Consider the following 19,073-nt stretch of genomic DNA (forward strand, 5'->3'; position numbering starts at 1 on the left):
CAGAGAGAGAGAGAGAGAGAGAGAGTTATGATAAACGCGCATGCGTCGCCAAGCTCTGCTTTTTATCCAGAGATTTATCAGATTTAATTTTGTATTATCTATAGCAGGGGTGTCAAAAGTGTGCACCGGAGGCCATTTGCGGCCCACAGCTAATGTTTTAAAGGCCCACGGCACATTCTAAATATACTATTAAAGGCCTACTGAAACCCACTACTACCAACCACGCAGTCTGATAGTTTATATATCAATGATGAAATCTTAACATTGCAACACATGCCAATACGGCCGGGTTAGATTAGTAAAGTGCAATTTTAAATTTCCCGCAAAATATTCTGCTGAAAACGTCTCGGTATGATGACTTTTGCGCGTGACGTCACGGATTGTGCGGACATATTGGGACACCATTGTGCCAGCTATTAAGTCGTCTGTTTTCATCGCAAAATTCCACAGTATTCTGGACATCTGTGTTGGTGAATCTTTTGCAATTTGTTTAATGAACAATGAAGACAGCAAAGAAGAAAGCTGTAAGTGGGATCGGTGTATTAGCGGCCGGCTACAGCAACACAACCAGGAGGACTTTGAGTTGGATAGCAGACGCGCTACCGTAAGTACAGTTTTGGCTTCCAAACATTTGATCGCTTGCCCGTACGTGCGTGCCGCTATGTGCATGTCACGTACGTAACTTTGGGGAAATATATGTGCTGTATGAACTTTACGGAGGTGAACGGTACTTTGGGCTGTGGGATTGAGTGTGTTGTGCGAGTGTTTGATTTGTATTGGTGGGTTATATGGACGGGAGGGGGGAGGTGTTTGTTATGCGGATTAATTTGTGGCATATTAAATATAAGCCTGGTTGTGTTGTGGCTAATAGAGTATATATATGTCTTGTATTTATTTACTGTTTTAGTCATTCCCAGCTGAATATCAGGTCACCCCCGCCTCTCACAGCATCTTCCCTATCTGAATCGCTTCCACTGCCCTGTAATCCTTCACTCTCACTTTCCTCATCCACGAATCTTTCATCCTCGCTCAAATTAATGGGGTAATCGTCGCTTTCTCCGGACGAATCGCTCTCGCTGCTTGTGGCCATGATTGTAAACAATGTGCAGATGTGAGGCGCTCCACAACCTGTGACGTCACGCTACTTCCGGTACAGGCAAGGCTTTTTTATCAGCGACCAAAAGTTACGAACTTTATCGTCGATGTTCTCTACTAAATCCTTTCAGCAAAAATATGGCAATATCGCGAAATGATCAAGTATGACACATAGAATGGACTTGTTATCCCCGTTTAAATAAGAAAATTTCATTTCAGTAGGCCTTTAAAATAAACAAAAACATAACAAAAGTGAAATAAAAGAGCTTAAAGGTGAAATGTAATTTAGAAAAAGTTGCAATGTTGACTAATAAAACAAAGCTGTTTTTTTTTCTTTCAAACTGTCATTACTCAAAATGTTATTATGAATTATTGACCTACTTCACATCAAATATTCCACTAAGAAAAATATTTTTGGTGGAAGATTTTGCAAATTTGGTAAACAAATAACTCCAAAATGTATATTTTGTTGTTTTCTTACTGTACCGAAAATGAACCGAACCGTGACCTCTAAACCGAGGTACGTACCGAACCGACATTTTTGTGTACCGTTACACCCCTAGTATTTTAACATAAAAGTGTTTCATTGTGAGGCATTAAAAGTCACAAAGTGCAAAGGGTCCATCAGACCCACAAACGCTGGCCAAGTAACAACAATATGAACATCACACAAGGGTTAAGGCACCTTGGAAAAACAGGCATCCCTTGCTGCAATGTATATCTTCAGTTTCTTCTCGCGTTCCTTTCTTTTCTCCTCCTCTTGCTGGGCGGTGGATTTGACCTTGACCCTGCCGTGCTGTCATAGTCCACAAAAAAATATATCATGAATGTCTTCACTTGTCATTGACAAATACAGTACTGTGAATTAGGAACACGAATATGAAAACACATCTCTCACCATTTTTTTTGTAATAGTTTTTGTAGACTTTCTTCAGTGTCTGTGAGGGAAAAATGATTACATTTAAGCTTGAATATTCCGACGTACATGTTCAAGTTGCAAACGGAGAACTAGACAAAATGTAAACAACAGAGAGTTAGCTTGCGAATTAGCCGCGTTGCATGCAAACCTCAGACCTTATTCGCATTATAACAGCACTCCTCCACTGAAAAACAGAGCCATATTAGCAAACACCATGACAAATGAATCGTTGTATTACGATGTTCCTCAAAAACACGCACCTTTGCCGTGTTTTGCCTTGCTGGGGGTGTTTTTGGACAGAAATGTGGTTTGTCATGACAGTCATCAGCTGGACGGTTTTACGTCCGGCTCATGAAAATGACGTCACAGGCCATGCCTTCGCGCTATTGGTTGTTTGCTGTTCTCTAGTGGAGATACAAATCACGATTCATGACGACACATTTCATATTATAAATATATGTATGTAAAAAATTGACTAAATCAATTAATTAGTCAATCTGTTGATGGCTAAAAAGCTATACATAATAATTTTTTTATCCTTTCAAAATAACATTGTTTGGTAATTTGAAGTATTCTCCCACAGGCCACTAGATGTCAGTATTGTTAGTTGGAGAAAGCAATGGCCACTAGTTAGTGGGAGAACAGGGAAGTGGGGCACTTAGTGAGAATGTAATTTAATGCCCTCAATTGGCATATAGTAACTCTAGTGTGTGACTGCTGCTGTTTTTTGTTGTTGTTCTATGTTATTTGTGAAAACTGTTTTTCTGCCCTCTTGGCCAGGTCAATCTTAAGTTAAAGTTAAAGTACCAATGATTGTCACACACACACTAGGTGTGGTGAAATGTGTCCTCTGCATTTGACCCATCCCCTTGTTCACATCCTGGGAGGTGAGGGGAGCAGTGGGCAGCAGCAGTCACCGCGCCCGGGAATCATTTTTGGTGATTTAACCCCCAATACCAACCCTTGATGTTGAGTGCCAAGCAGGGAGGTAATGGGTCCCATTTTTATAGTCTTTGGTATGACTCGGCCGGGGTTTGAACTCACAACCTACCAATCTCAGGGCGGACACTCTAACCACTAGGCCACTGAGTATTGATGAGCACTTGCATAAAATATTTGAATCTCAATGAGTTTTTACATGGTTTAATAAAGGAAAATGAAAATTAATGAAAGTATAAAAATTTAAAAAAGTATGTCGACAAGATAAAGAGACCCCCATTTGTAAAATATAAAGTCAATCTTGTTCAAATCCTTTATAATGCGGAGGCAGGCCTTCCATGGTAGGTGCCGGATGATTTCCAAGGGGTTGTAGCGACTTGACAAAAATAAAGAACACTTTTTTTTTACAAACATGCACACGCTGACTGCAGGTTCAGTTCTTACAGTGACAGAGTAAACAAAGTTTAGGATGAAAAAAAAAAGTTTTTCAGGGAGAAGGGTTCCCAGTCGTACAATTTGTTTCTTGATTGGAGACTATTTTAATCAACCATAAATAACCAGGCCTGAATGGTAAAAGGGTAGATTTTTTTTAATCAAATAATACATATTTTTACATCAATCTCTCTTATGATTTTTTTTTTTTTCTACATTTGAAACACTTCCTTGTGGTCTACATCAGTGGTCCCCAACCACCGGTACCGGGCCGCACAATAAGTTAAAAAAGTAAAAATTTTTTTTTTTTTTTATTAAATCAACATAAAAAACACAAGATACACTTGTGCTTACATCTATCAATTAGTGCACCAACCCAAAAAACCTCCCTCCCCCATTTACACTCGTAAGCACAAAAGTTTTTTTTTTTTTCTGTTATTAATATTTCTGGTTCCTACATTATATATCAATATAGATCAATACAGTCTGCAGGGATACAGTCTGTAAGCACGCATGATTGTATTTTTTATGACAAAAAAAATAAATAAATTAAATAAATACCATTCCCCCATCCCCGTGGGACAAATTTTCAAGCGTTCACCGGTCCGCAGTCACAAAAAGGTTGGGGACCACTGGTCTACATAACATGTAATAGTAATTTTTTGGTCAAAATGTTGCATAGATTATGTTTTACAGACCATCTTCAAGCCGCCTTCTGACTGTCTCTTCAGGACGCGCCATTTTGTGGGCGGTCTTATTTACTTCCACTTAAGTCTTCTCCTCATCAGCCATGTTATTGTCTTTCGCACCTCCATATTGAGTGTACTGACAGATATAAGCGCAAACTATATGAGATGTTGTGGTAAAAATGGCAACAGCGGAGGATGTATGTGCATGTACGAGCCAGTCTGCCCCACAACAAGAGGGTAGCGAAAAAGGAGCTTATTGAAAATAGCATTTTCAATAAGCTGGCAAAGCTCTTCTGGTAAAATTCATGAAAAATCCGCTGACAACAGCAATGGAAAAAACGTCACTAGTTAGGTAAATTCCAAAGGGTGAAAAACATTACAAAAATGACAGATAATTGGCTGACATGTCCAACTGTTTGGTACATAATCAGTGTAAACCAGGGAGTCCAAGATTTTATAAATATCTCCGCCATGCCTCCATGGTTTGATTTAAAATTTTCCGGACTTGTACAGATTCCAAATACACAAAAACATGTGTCAATAGGTAAGAAAAGTTGGTTTTGCATAATCATCCATCCATCCATCCATTTTCTACCGCTTTTTGCATAATCAGTCCCCTTTAACAGATACACTTATCCTATAATACTACTCAATTTCAGTAGTTTCAAAATGTAGTTGCATTGACAGGTAAACAAACCAAAGACGAACAAAACATATTTAATGCCACTGCTTTTTGCATCCCAATGTTTACATTTATGGCATAAAAGAGAACAGAAAAAAAAAAATGAAAGCACAATGAACCCATTCTGTCGATCAACTTTTGGAGTACAAATATGGAGTATGTCGATAGCATAGACATAGTCAGTGTGACAAGTTTGACGGTCGTTTGATTGACTTTCCATTCTGAAACGCTCTCAGAGTTTGGAGTGCTTGCGCTCACTAAAAATGGAGAAATGTCATTCATTGGTAATTCATGCAGAGTGTAACTCAATCCAATTCTAAGATGAGTAATATGATTACGATGCTTTTTTAAAAGACAAAAACTATACCAATAAGAATTACAACTCATAAAAGTTTACAGCATCATGGTGAGAGCTGTATCAAATATTCTGATGTAGCTAACCAAGAATATCAATGTTCAAAGAAAACTAAAGCATATGAAGATCTTAAGAACCATTGAAAAGTTGCAACATATGTGTCTTCAGAAGATCCAAATATAAGTGAGGTGGACTTGATAATCCGGCTTTAGTTTATTTGGTAGACTGTAGACACTTCCTCTTGTTGGAGATCCGAAACTGGGGATGTCATTGACCTCGGAGGTTACTCTTGCATCAGAAGAACCATGTCCAGTCTTCCGTCCTCCTTGTAGTTGAGAGTGAGTCATCCAGCCTACTAATGGTCCTGTCTGTTCGACACCAGGGACCATTCCCAAGCATCCAGGATGTTGCTCTCACTTCGGGTAGGATGGATGGATGAATCTTTATTGTCATTGCACAAGTACAACAAAATGTTGTTTTCAGAACAAACCCGTTCAAGATTGGACAAACCAACACTGTACAGGGATACAGAACAGGAATGCTGAAGGTGGGAAAAAAGTAGACGCTGGGGGAGCATGAATAAAAAATGAAATTCAATTTCAGACTGGGCTCCTATAAGGGGGCCCAGTCTGGAGTGGGAAAACAACTCCATAGCAAAGCACATATACATATTACAATATACAACTCCAGGACTTGCAACGAGGGGTTAGGGGGCGGGCATCCGGCCCAGAGCTGCCAGCCACTAGGGGCGCTGCTCCCTGTTCCATCATACCACATAGGGTAAAGCATCAAAGGCATGGGGTGTGTGTGTGTGGCGTGTATTTTTCGTGGATGTAAGCCTGCGGCGTGTCTCTGTTCCTCGAGCTTAATGCTCTTGCAACCGCCAGTCAGTCCAAAGTTAAGTTAAAGTTAAAGTACCAATGATTGTCACACACACACTAGGTGTGGTGAAAATTGTCCTCTGCATTTGACCCATCCCCTTGATCAGCCCCTGGGAGGTGAGGGGAGCAGTGGGCAGAAGTCAAGAACAACAGGTGTGTGTCCATGAGAGACAAGAAAGGAGTTTGTTGTGTCTTTGCCGCAGTGTCTTTCGGGAGAGTCTCGAAGCCAGGGAAACAATCCAAGTTAGAATGTTTTGTTTGCGAGCGAAAATAACATTTGCCTTTCACTCTTGATTGTCTATTTCTGGTCCTCAAATTCATCCTGCAGGGCAGACGGTCCGATGTTATCCAAATCACAAGAGTGTCCACAGTTCTGCCCGCATCCTACAATTATTAGTGGCAGCTTTAGGGTACTTTGAAGGCTGCCAGCAACTTCCAATTTGTCAACAAACCAGAGCAACGCTTACTCCATAGTGTAGGTCCCCACAAGGTGCCATCTAAGTTAAAGGCTATCATGGATGCCCCATCTAACAAAAATGTGAGTCAGCTGAGGCCATTCCTTGGCTTGTTGACATACTATGCAAGATTTGTGTCTAGAATGTCTAGACACTGCCCCCAGTTGCCATAAGTTTGCAGCTCAAAGACATGCCTAATCTATCTATTCATTCATATCTGTAGCTGACAGTGTTGCCCTGCCGTCGGTTGAACTCTATGCATTTTATCTACTGATTTATCAATACTTGCTAATTTCCTCTTCTTAGCTGGTTACTCTCTGTTGTAATGCGGTTTCCAGGTAGACTTCTGTTGAAGAATACAAAGCATGCATTCTTTTGTTGTTTCACTACTTCATTCAAGCTAGCTTAGCACGTTCTCCTCTCCGTGTGTGTCCGTGATAAATCTGCATTTTGGAACGGTCCATATTACTTTATTTAACATACAAAACCCAAAACCAGTGAAGTTGGCACGTTGTGTAAATCGTAAATAAAAACAGAATACAACGATTTGCAAATCCTTCTCAACTTATATTCAATTGAATAGACTGCAAAGACAAGATACTTAACGTTCGAACTGGAAAACTTTGTTATATTTGGCAAATATTAGCTCATTTGGAATTTGATGCCTGCAACATGTTTCAAAAAAGCTGTCACAGGTGGCAAAAAAGACTGAGAAAGTTGAGGAATGCTCATCAAACACTTATTTGGAACATCCCACAGGTGAACAGGCTAATTGGGAACAGGTGGGTGCCATGATTGGGTATAAAAGCAGCTTCCATGAAGTGCTCAGTCATTCACAAACAAGGATGGGGCGAGGGTCACCACTTTGTCAACAAATGCGTGAGCAAATTGTCCAACAGTTTAAGAACAACATTTATCAACCAGCTATTGCACGGAATTTAGGGATTTCACCATCTACGGTCCATATTATCATCAAAAGGTTCAGAGAATCTGGAGAAATCAATGCACGCAAGCGATGATATTACGGGCCTTCGGTCCCTCAGGCGGTACTGCATCAAAAAGCGACATCAGTGTGTAAAAGATATCCCCACATGGGCTCAGGAACACTTCAGAAAACCACTGTCAGTAACTACAGTTCGTCGCTACATCTGTAAGTGCAAGTTAAAATTGTACGATGTAAAACGAAAGCCATTTATCAACAACACCCTGAAATGGAAAATAACTTTAGTATAATCACTGGATACATATAACAACTAAAAATTTTTTTTTTCTTTTTAAAATTTTTTTCTTTCCATGATGGCAGGTGAGGCCCCGCCTCCCCTGCCTCTAGTGACTGCACGCCACTGATATATGTATATATATACAATTCAAAATATTATAATTTTGATTAATTTAAAAGAGCCACTCCGTTCAGCATCCCAAAGTTTACATTTTGGGATACAGCAAATGGAAAACACTGAGCAAGCAGTTTTGTGGAATTGTACATAGCGCTGAAAAACAGCAAAATGAACCCATTCTGTAGATAAACTTTAGAAACTGTCATTTAGCGTAGACGAAGATCCGTAGTCTGACGTCCTTGAATGATTGATGGCCATCTGATGGACTTTCAATTCCAGCCATTCCAGAACATTGTCAGAGTTTGGTGCGCTAGTGCTCACTGTAAACAGAGACATGACATTGTCAGACATTCATTGATGGTTCATCTGCACAATTGAATGAGATTTAACTCAGATTGAGTAATTGGAATATGATCAACTTTTTTACAGATAATACCTGAGACATTACATTACAAACAACAAATGATAATAGTTCACGGTGGTGTACAAAAGTACTGCTTAATATGACAGCTGTTTCTAACAGCGGTGGTGGTCCTCGGTTTACGACGTTCCGTGTAATGTTTTGTGGTACGAACGCATTTCAATTAACTAATGAAAAGTGTACATTTGGTTCGTTAACAAGACGATTGCTTGAAAACTAGTTACATCACACAAGCACAGCGAAAGGGTGCAGTAGCCTGTGTGCGTGACTCAGCTTCAGCTCCGCGTGTGCATAGACTGCTACAACTACACAAGGAAGAATAATGTAATTAGTTATGATTCAGATTTGCTCCCTTCATTATGTTACCAAGCGTGAGGTACACTTCTCTGGGGGTAGTGCATCAAACCAGAGGAGAGCAAAAATACAAAGTGAAGTGGATATTAGACTTATATCGTAATATGCTCAGTACTCATGCAGTCAATATGCACTCGCTGGAATTTTGGCACATTTTGTGGCTGCTATCGGAAAGTTGCCGCCCTAGACATGTGGCCACTAACACAGAGGCTAGTGTATTTGACAGAAAAGCAGATGGAAAGAGATACTGTAGAAGTCCACTCTCCAAGGTAAGTGCTGTGCATTATTATTACAGTACTTCATTAATCTCGAGAGAAAGCAGAACTGCCCAGTGAGTGGCGAAGAACATTAAATGTGTGAAATGTTTGAAATGTGTACAAACTGAGTACACGGAGTAAACATGTGTTAGCAATTCATATTAAGTGGGAAAAGGGTAGGATTAAATAAGCATTGCTTCTTCCTACTCCTTTTTGGACATGTACAGAGTTGTAAAAAACGTGATGTTTTATTTTGAAACTGTGCTCAATACCAGGGTAGAGCGGAATATACATTGGGTCAGGAAAAAACACAAGAGGCAATATCATCCCTACAAGCCTGTTTCGCAGGTTTCCCTGCTCGTCAGGGGATTTTATTGAAGTGTCTGTGGCTGTTACATGTATATATAGGGTACTTTACACGGGGGTGTGGCCATCGTTGCACAATAGCGCCTTGCTTCTGTGTCGGCATGATGAGACCAGTTCGTTGCGTTTGTTTAAAGTGGACATGCTGGGGTGGTATATAATACGACAATTCGCCATGTAATGCCGTGATCAATTGTATTGTCTTTAAGAGTCCATATGTATTTACTCAGATCTGTAGAGTTCTTGAGTTGGGGCCTACGAAATGATGCTGTGTGGTTGTTATAACGGGTTTTAAAGGCGTTTTCTGTGAGTCCAATGTAAGTCTCTGTGTTTGAGTTGTCCTTGCGGGTGACGCTGGCTTGGTAAACAACTGATGTTTTTAAGCAATTTCCGTTGAGTGGGCAGGTAATCCTTTGTCTGCAATTGCAGCTATCTGTGGAGTTAGAGTCGTTAGCGGTTGCTTGTCTGTGAGTGCTCAGGATCTTTTTGTTGTGTGAGTCAATGGTTTGTTTGATATTCATCATGCAGCTGTAGCTAAGTTTCAAGGTGTTCCTGTTGAATATATTCCTGAGTACATGTTTTTTGGGGAAGTGCTTGTCAACGAGCGCGAGGAATTTGTGTCCGATGTTCGTGCTGACGTTTTTGCTGAATGGGGGTTTGTACTGGAGTATATTGTCCTGTTTCCTGTTTTTTCTCGTTTTAGTAGCTGGTGGGTCGTATCGGAGGGTGAATTGGTATCCATTTTCGTTGAGTGCTTTCTGGTATGGAGGTGTTGCTTGGTTGAATGATTCCCTGTCTGATGACAGGGCTGACAGTCTCCTGTTGATGCCGACTGGGATGTTCCTGGTTGTGACAAGCGGGTGGTTGCTGTCGCGGTGTACATATTGTAATGTGGTGTCAGGTTGAGTGCTCACCATACAACAGTGCAGCTAAAAGATGTAACCTGTGCCTGAAATAATGTTTTCTTTATTATATACCACCCGAGCATATCCACTTTGAACAAACGCAACAAACTGGTCTCATCATGCCGACACAGAAGCAAGGCACTATTGTGCAACAATGGCAACACCCCCATGTAATGTACCCTATATACTGTATACATGTAACAGCCACAGACACTTCAATAAAATCCCCTGACGAGCAGGGAAACCTGCAAAACAGGCTTGTAGGGATGATATAGCCTCTTGTGTTTTTTCCTGGCCAACGTGTATATATATATATATATATATATATATATATATATATATATATATATATATATATATATATATATATATATTTAAAGGCCTACTGAAACCCACTACTACCGATCACGCAGTCTGATAGTTTATATATCAATGATGAAATCTTAACATTGCAACACATGCCAATACGGCCGGGTTAACTTATAAAGTGACATTTAAAACTTCCCGGGAAATATCCGGCTGAAACGTCGCGGTATGATGACGTATGCGCGTGACGAAGTCAGTATAACGGAAGTTATGGTACCCCATAGAATCCTATACAAAAAGCTCTGTTTTCATTTCATAATTCCACAGTATTCTGGACATCTTTTGCAATTTGTTTAATGAACAATAAAGGCTGCAAAGAAGACAGTTGTAGGTGGGATCGGTGTATTAGCAGCGGACTACAGCAACACAACCAGGAGGACTTTGTTGGAGCGCTAGCCGTGCTAGCCGCGCTAGCCGCGCTGGCCGCGCTAGCCGCGCTGGCCGTGCTGGTCGCGCTAGCCACGCTGGCCGCGCTAGCCGCCGACCTCACCTTGACTTCCTACGTCTCCGGGCCGCCAAACGCATCGGGTGAAGTCCTTCGTCCTTCTGCCGATCGCTGGAACGCAGGTGAGCACGGGTGTTGATGAGTAGATGAGGGCTGGCTGGCGTAGGTGGAGAGCTAATGTTTTTAGCATAGCTCTGTGAGTACCCGTTGCTAAGTTAGCTTCAATGGCGTCGTTAGCACAGCATTGTTAACCTTCGCCAGCCTGGAAAGCATTAACCGTGTATTTACATGTCCACGGTTTAATAGTATTGTTGATTTTCTATCTATCCTTCCAGTCAGGGGTTTATTTTTTTGTTTCTATATGCAGTTAAAGCACGATGCTATCACGTTAGCTCGTAGCTAAAGCATTTCGCCGATGTATTGTCGTGGAGATAAAAGGCACTGAATGTCCATTTCGCGTTCTCGACTCTCATTTTCAAGAGGATATAGTATCTGAGGCGGTTTAAAATACAAATCCGTGATCCACAATAAAAAAAGGAGAGTGTGGAATCCAATGAGCCAGCTTGTACCTAAGTTACGGTCAGAGCGAAAAAATATACGTCCATCACTGTCTCTCAAGTCCTTCACTGTAACGTTCCTCATCTACGAATCTTTCATCCTCGCTCAAATTAATGGGGTAATCATCACTTTCTCGGTCCGAATCTCTCTCGCTCCATTGTAAACAATGGGGAATTGTGAAGAATACTAGCTCCTGTGACGTCACGCTACTTCCGGTACAGGCAAGGCTTTTTTTTTATCAGCGAGCAAAAGTTGCAAACTTTATCGTCGATTTTCTCTACTAAATCCTTTCAGCAAAAATATGGCAATATCGCGAAATGATCAAGTATGACACATAGAATGGATCTGCTATCCCCGTTTAAATTTTAAAAAATCATTTCAGTAGGCCTTTAATGTGTGTGTGTTTAAATAAATCAACCGACCAACCAATTCAGATCTACTGTAGTTGTTAGTAGTACATTCTATTGCATTATTTTTCAAACAACATTTCTCACCTGAAAGTAAATTTTGCTTTTTAAAAGTCATGTTACGTGTTAAAATTGAACGGATTAGGTGGGGCAAGCATTGATTAAATGGATTTCTGTTCATTTCAATGATTGACGTTGATTTGCGTTACAGGTGTTTTGAGTTACGAGCTTGGTCATAGAACAAATACCGCCTGTAAATTGAGGTACTGATTAAAAGTTTACATACTCGTAGGCTGCAGGAAGGACATGCTGCTGTTTCTTAATCGCTTAATGGTGATATCCATCTCTTCGATCTCTTCAACAATGCTTGACAACACATTCTTCTTCTTATCCTTGTCCTTTTTGCTGACGCCTTAGTCATGAAAAATGTCAAGAAAAAACATAAAAACAGTGGAAAATTCAGTGGATTATTCATTGAATTTGATGGTACTCACTCAGATGCTTTGGAAAGGAAGGAATGTCTGCTACGTCCTTGTGCAGATCTTGAAGCTTCTTCTTGTATTTTTCCAAGAGCTGCAACTCACGACTTCTGCACACCTCCTTCATTAAGTCCTCAAGATTATTTATGAATTTTTTCTTTTGGAACTTTTCTTCAATCCTTTGATTGATTTCCTTCTTGTCAGGGTGGAAAATGTGGCCCCTGTTCTTTGCTGACATCTCGTCTATCTTCTCAAACAGTCGGGTGACCTGGCTCACACCTGCTTTCTTTGTTGTATTCAAAGTGTGATATTTGTTTCCACACTTGTCCAACAGCCACTGTAGCGCATTGTGCTCTCTCTCAATGTACTCCTCCAAAGATATATCTGCCAGGATGTCCGGGTTTGTGAACAAAACAATGGTGTGATTCCAGACAACGTCACCAAAGAGCTTCATGTGAACCTCTAGGGCATCCTGCTCAGCCTCCTTGAATTTCAGGTCCAATGGGATCACTATCAGAACTGCATTGACACCCTTTGGGCTCAACGTTAGACCTCTGACTAGTTCTTGGTCCTGCTTCTCGCACCAGCGGAAGGACTCGCAATGCCATCCCATTGTGTCGACCACTGTGACTTCTCTGTCAGCAACCTGCACTGTCCGCACATTGCACTCTTCGTTTGGATGGGTGGGGAACACAATGTTTCCCAGGAGGTAATTTGCCACGGATGTCTTTCCAGCCATCTTTTGACCAAGTATCATAATTCTAAGCTCTTTTAACTTGCAGGTAGAACCTAGGAGGAAACAGTAAGAAAAAGTTGGATTACAACACATGTTGCCGACAATACTTGACATAGAACCACACATTGACTCACTTAGCAAGGCTTTTTTGAAAATATTTTGTTTGTAGCCCCATCTTTAATATTAGGGTTTGATTTTACAAGTAGAAACTTAAGTGGCTCCAAATGTCATTAATTAACAATGCAGACCTAAATTGACATAAACGCGGTCAGAGCCGTTTTGATCATGTGGCCCTAAACAACAGCATAGAGTGATTATACCAGGAACCGGCCCCGCATTTACCCTTTACTGTAGAAAATTCGGTCCGGAACGCCAAATAGTATAACTATTTCTGGACCACGCCAAAGTGCATTAACAAATGAGACAGGGTGAGCAGTACCTTTCCCAACTGCTCGTGTAGCCTTCACTTGGCTTTGCCTCAGCTTGGCAGCCTCTTCTACTTGTCTTGTTTTCTCCGTCAGGGCCATCAGCATCTGGTTATCGGGTACAAATTGTAGGCCTTGGTTCCCTGCTATTGTCACAGTGATTTTTTCCAGCAGCTGGTTGACCTGAGTGCCATCATCTTCATTGTTGTTGTCCAGAACATGATATCTGTTACCGCATCGATCCACTAGAGACTGTAGGGCTTTTCCCTCTCCCTCAATGTATTCCTCTATGGTGCGCTCTCCCAGCCAATCACCCCTGGTGAAAACTACCATAGTGTGGTTCCACACACCCTCCCCCAGCAGCTCTACATGACTGGTGGCTGCATCCAGGTGCTTGCCATTGAAGGAGGATTCTGCATCTATCACGAGGAGGAATACATGGGGACCTGGAGGACACATGAAGATACTCTGCTTCACCTCATCTTTGATCACTTCTGGAGTGTCGCAGGCAGCGAAGCTTTTCCACCAGCCTGGCGTGTCCACAATTGTTATCTTCGTCCAACCTACAGAGCCTTGTTGGACCAGCGATTGAGTTGTCCTTCCCTTTCATGCTCTTTGATTCCCAAGATGGTGTTTCCTACGGAGGTTTTCCCGACGAACCGACTCCCCAGGAGAACGATCTGAAGTTTCCGGAGGCTTATTTCTGTATGTCAGGAAAAAAAAGGGAATAGTTCAATGCTGGTGTTTTAACAAATTAAGCTCCTGATTGGCTTTTAAATCCTATTAAATGAGATAAGTCACAGAAGTGAAAAAAATTGTACTCGTCAGACTAGTTTTATTGCAATATAGTTTTTACATTGTATTTCATTCCGATTACTAAATGTATTCATATCATTATATTTGTTCATGATCTATTGATTACTGCTTGCAAAGACGTATGTTTTGGCTTGTCAGAGAGGCTTCTTCCAATTGACGTTTGACTTCATTTCACCAATTAAATTGAGCTTTGCAGTCACATGACCGCACTATCGGGCCCACACCATAAAAGGTGACATTATGGTGTGTGACTTGCAGTCATACGAGGCTCTAAAATGTTTACCTTACAAACTAGGAAAAAAAAAACATCGCTCTATCATGCGCTATCTGTGTCAGTAGAAATGTTAACATTTCAGCCTACAAGAATTCACTTTCAACTAGAAAAAACATGTTGCAGTAGTTTGTAAATGCTTACGTTTTAGTAGTGTATATTCAGACTTTAGCCCTGTTATTGTGTCATAAGTGACTGTAAAATGTGCATTTACAACAATTTACCACCAAAACCGACCTAACACAAATCCACTGTGAACAGCAATTGTATGCAACTATATCTGTGCTACTATACCTAACCAGAGATCTAGTCAAAGTAAAATTTTTCCTGCTGTTGCCTTGAATTGCAAAGAAAACTATAGCAAATAAAACTGATTTTCAGAGTGAAATCCTCACCCGCAATGGCCACTTCTATTTGCTTTCTATGCTCTTCTGCCCGGCTCCTTCTCTCTACGGCCCTCTTAACCACTTCTTCCTGTTTTTTCTCAATGGCGAGAAGTGTACACTCGTCTAGCTCGTAGAAGCCGCCGTTGTGGTCTTCCACCATCTCATCAATCTTCTTTATCAGCTGTGTGACCTGAGATGAGTTGCTCTTGTCCTTGTTGTTTAACACGTGATACCTGTCATTGCACTTTTCTATCAACCACTTGAGCGCTGGGCCCTCACTCTCGATGTGCTGTTCAATGGTATTCTTTGCCAGGATGTCCCCACAAGTGAACAACACCATGCAGTATCTCCATGCCCGTTCCCCCAGGAGTTTCATGTGTTCCTCCACAGTTTTCCTCTGGTCGATGGAGAAGGCAGAATCAAGAGGAATGACAAGGAGGAAAGCGTGAGGCCCAGGCAGGCATTTACAGACATTAAGTTTGAATCGTTGTTTTTCCCCTTCTGGGATCTCTCTAAGGGACCGTGAGGGCTTCCATCCCGGAGCATCAACCACCACCAGATCTCGGCCCTCTACTTTTTCATGTCTCATTTCAAACTGTGCGGTTCTCGTCCGGCCACATTCGAAACTTTGTGTCTTGAGTATGGTGTTGCCAGAGGAGCTTTTACCACTCCATCTATCACCAATCAGGACCATTCTTCTCTCCGGTATGTGCACTGCAAAGTAAGAAGCTTGAGTTAATATCCGTATTGGAAGTGCACCAGTCATGATAATTATCACTTCCTTAGATATAAACAGTTGGATTGAAACGTTTTGTCAGGCGTTGGGATGGGGATTATCTTCGAGAATTTGGTCAATTGTTCTAATCAGAGACACATTTTAGTGCACCGTTTAACTACCATCAGCAGATTCAAGATTCAAGATTCAAGATGCTTTATTATTGTCCATTCTTTAACATGTACAAGACACATAAGAACTGAAATTTCATTTTCAGCAGAGGCGCTGTTCCTCCTGTGACCTCGGCTATAGCAAATCATACTGGCAACATTATTCTGTTCAAAGAAACAAGAGAGTAGAACATGACAAATAAATTATAATAATAACAGATTTGATTTTTAAAAATAAGACTGCCCACAAAATGCCCATTCTGATTAGACAATCATAAAGTGGCTTGAAAACTGTCTGTAAAACATAATCTATTTAACACGTTGACCAAAGAACCACCATTACATGTTATGTAGACCACAAGCAAGTGATTTAAATGTAGTAAAAAAAAATCATAGTATGACCCCTTTAAGCAGTCACAATCATTTGAGTCAACTCCAAATGAATGGAAAAAAATCAAAACCGCAACTCCTAGTAGAAACATTCTAGATTTCTGAAAAACAAGGCACACCACGGCACTGGGAGCTAGGTGTTTGAAGTGTCTTGCCCAAGGACACAACGACTGAAACCGGAACCCTCAAGTTGCTGGCTTGGCTGCTCTACTATCTGAGTCTTGACATCCCAACTACTACAGGTGTAGCTCGATTTTCCCATGCCTCGAATTTGTATAGTTTGTTTTTTTGGCTAAAATTAATCGAATCCAGAAAATGCTTCATCATGTCTTCTTTACATATTGGAAAAATAATCCCTTTTCAACTTCCTCGTAGTGGTTGCAGCTTCCTGATGTGACGTCATGTCTACAAAAACATTTGGCAGTGTTATGGCGTTCCACAACTCTTATTATATACAATCTGTTTGTCTGCACACAAAAATATTTTACTAAAAGTGTTGGGAGAATGTTTCAAGATGGGGGACACTATAGAGGCTCGTTAGGACACAGAGCTCGCCGTGACATCCTGTGCCTGAGTAGCTGAATCCCGCCATCGATCCCGGTGGGACTGATCACCAGGAATCAGACAGCTCTCTTATTACTTTATTTCTTCCAGGAAAAAAGGTTCAGTTTTTGAACAGTTTGGTGTTCTTCTGTGATTTCGGGACAAATCACCATGGCAAACCGAAGAAGCACTGCACACAATTTTCTACAAAAAATATTTTTAGTCTCAGTTACTGAATCTACACGCAATCTTCATTAGCTGAGCTTCTACTGTTTTTGGATTGACACACCGTTGTTTCAAATGTCTTTTCCATCTGATTTCATCCACAAGAAATTAGGTCATTTTTCAACAGAGGAACTTTTAAAGGAACTTCCCCAGTTACCTTGGTAAATCAAATACCCCTCTGCGTTCTACCAAAAACTACCCGGGTAAAGAAAGTTCCTAAGGAACTATTATACTTCCAAGTAGCTTGGTGGGACTTTTGGAAGTTCCTAAAAAATGAGGGGCTGTGCTGGCGAACGCTGATTGGTTGAACACAGTTGGGTGTTCCCAAAACGTTGCATTCAAAATCTCAGCCTCCATTAGACTATGTGGAAAAAACTTGCATATTTCCTATTTCTTGTGTATTTCGCCACTTGACAATGGAGAGAAAGAAGAACGAAAGGATCTTTCGAGTTTGCAAGAACCTTTGTGGGGTATCAATGTGCTGAAGAACGCTGATTAGTAGAAATATCTTGCGATGTGGAACTATTTTTACTCAGCCGTAGTATTTAAACTAGTATGCCGTTTAATGTTATTAATTAATTTTTACAAACTTCATTGTGATATGCGAAACTGCAAGAAATGGACGAACTCATTCAAACGTATTTACAGAAGATTATAAAGTATTCAGCCCGACTTTGAAGCACCAACTCCAGCTGCTCACAGGACTGCGAATGAAGGTAAATCACATAAAATATTCACAACTTACGTGCTGTATCAATAGTCAGTAACACACCATTTGTGTAGTTATCTGCCTAAACCTAAGTGAGTTGAATGTTCACACTAACAGGTGAAAAGTGTTGTGTTTGTGTTATTATTATTTATTAACTGTTTAATACACCTGAAATGGACCACAATCACTTGCCTGACCCTCATTAGGTCATCATTTACCGAAGGGACAACTTTCTGACTGTTGGACACAGCTTAACTTTTTATGTACAGTTCAGCACACTTTTGTTATACTGTTTTATATTTTATTTACTAGCACTTTAGTCAAATAAATCTGACCTAATATTGTCTGTTTATTTACGTGCTATCAATGTAGAAATATACTGTACTACTCAACCATACGTCATCAGCCTGATTTGTATCAACTACCCTGAACTGTGAAATGCGGTGCGTGGAAAACTAAACCACACACTTTTACAGGAACCTAATGTTCCTGAACGAGTTCTTGGATTTTCCTGTCTGACAACTTCTGGTAAGAATACACACCCACCACAACCACACAAAACAAGAAGATACATCTTTTGACTGAATCTATAAATAAGTAACACCAATTTAACTATTCATAAACAGCATTTTCAGGGCAGTCAATCGATCGCAAGTGGACTTTTCAGATTTTCTTAGAGGAAGTTTCTAAAAAGACTATAGCCGTCAGAACAGAGTGGTGCTCTGTAAGTATTTGAGCATGAACTAATAAAGCTTGCTCAGATGAGATGATTAACATCAATTCCACTAGTGATCAATTCAATGTCCTCATGCAACTATTCAACAACATAAAGAATAGCTTTATACTCACCCTCGTCTGCCATTCCTTTTGGTGTCTTGCTTTGATAAAATCACTGTCAAGTGAAAAAACACGTCTGCTCTTGAGGTGTGGTCATGTTGTCAGTTTGATGCAAACCTGTCTGACCGGTTTATAATTTATTTTCTCTTTTCTTTTTGTCCTGTCCAGCTTCTCAGACAAATCATATAGTTAAGTCAGATTGAGAATCTTCTGTAAAGACCACTTCAATGCAGGATGTAGTATTTCCTTCCACATTCATCCTGCATAGTAGCTGGCAGGTTTGGCTTCGACGGACAAAGGGTATTTTTCATATTGCTGTATTGTAATTGTTCATCTACAGTACTTTAAGCAGCCACGCCTACTAACAACGGCCACCACTCCAATGAACGCATCACCTATATTTTGTAATACAGTTACATTTATGTAATATGTTTACTTTTCCATCAGACTGTAGAGAACTTTGGAACCCTTTTCAGTTTTTCTGTTTGGTATCTTCCCATCTCATTAGATC

At 40.6% G+C, this 19,073-nt stretch overlaps 1 protein-coding gene and 1 pseudogene across 3 annotated transcripts in view; both read right to left on the reverse strand.

Annotated features, from left to right (window-relative positions):
* The window catches only part of rabggta (Rab geranylgeranyltransferase subunit alpha), a 59,834-nt gene that overhangs the window by 37,451 nt on the left and 3,310 nt on the right, over positions 1–19,073 (reverse strand). The window contains exons 1-3 of one of the 3 annotated variants that reach the window (XM_062039329.1): positions 2,275–2,441; positions 1,994–2,033; positions 1,781–1,891 (exon numbers count right to left, since the gene is read on the reverse strand). In XM_062039329.1, coding sequence (XP_061895313.1) covers positions 1,781–1,891; positions 1,994–1,996 — 114 coding nt within the window. In that variant the 5' untranslated portion in view covers positions 1,997–2,033; positions 2,275–2,441. The other 2 variants (XM_062039330.1, XM_062039331.1) reach the window with 2 other exon arrangements.
* Positions 4,776–18,739, reverse strand: LOC133644652 (uncharacterized; annotated as a pseudogene).

This window comes from Entelurus aequoreus, linkage group LG27 (genome assembly GCF_033978785.1).
Source record: "Entelurus aequoreus isolate RoL-2023_Sb linkage group LG27, RoL_Eaeq_v1.1, whole genome shotgun sequence".
NCBI classification, from domain to species: Eukaryota; Metazoa; Chordata; class Actinopteri; order Syngnathiformes; family Syngnathidae; genus Entelurus; species Entelurus aequoreus.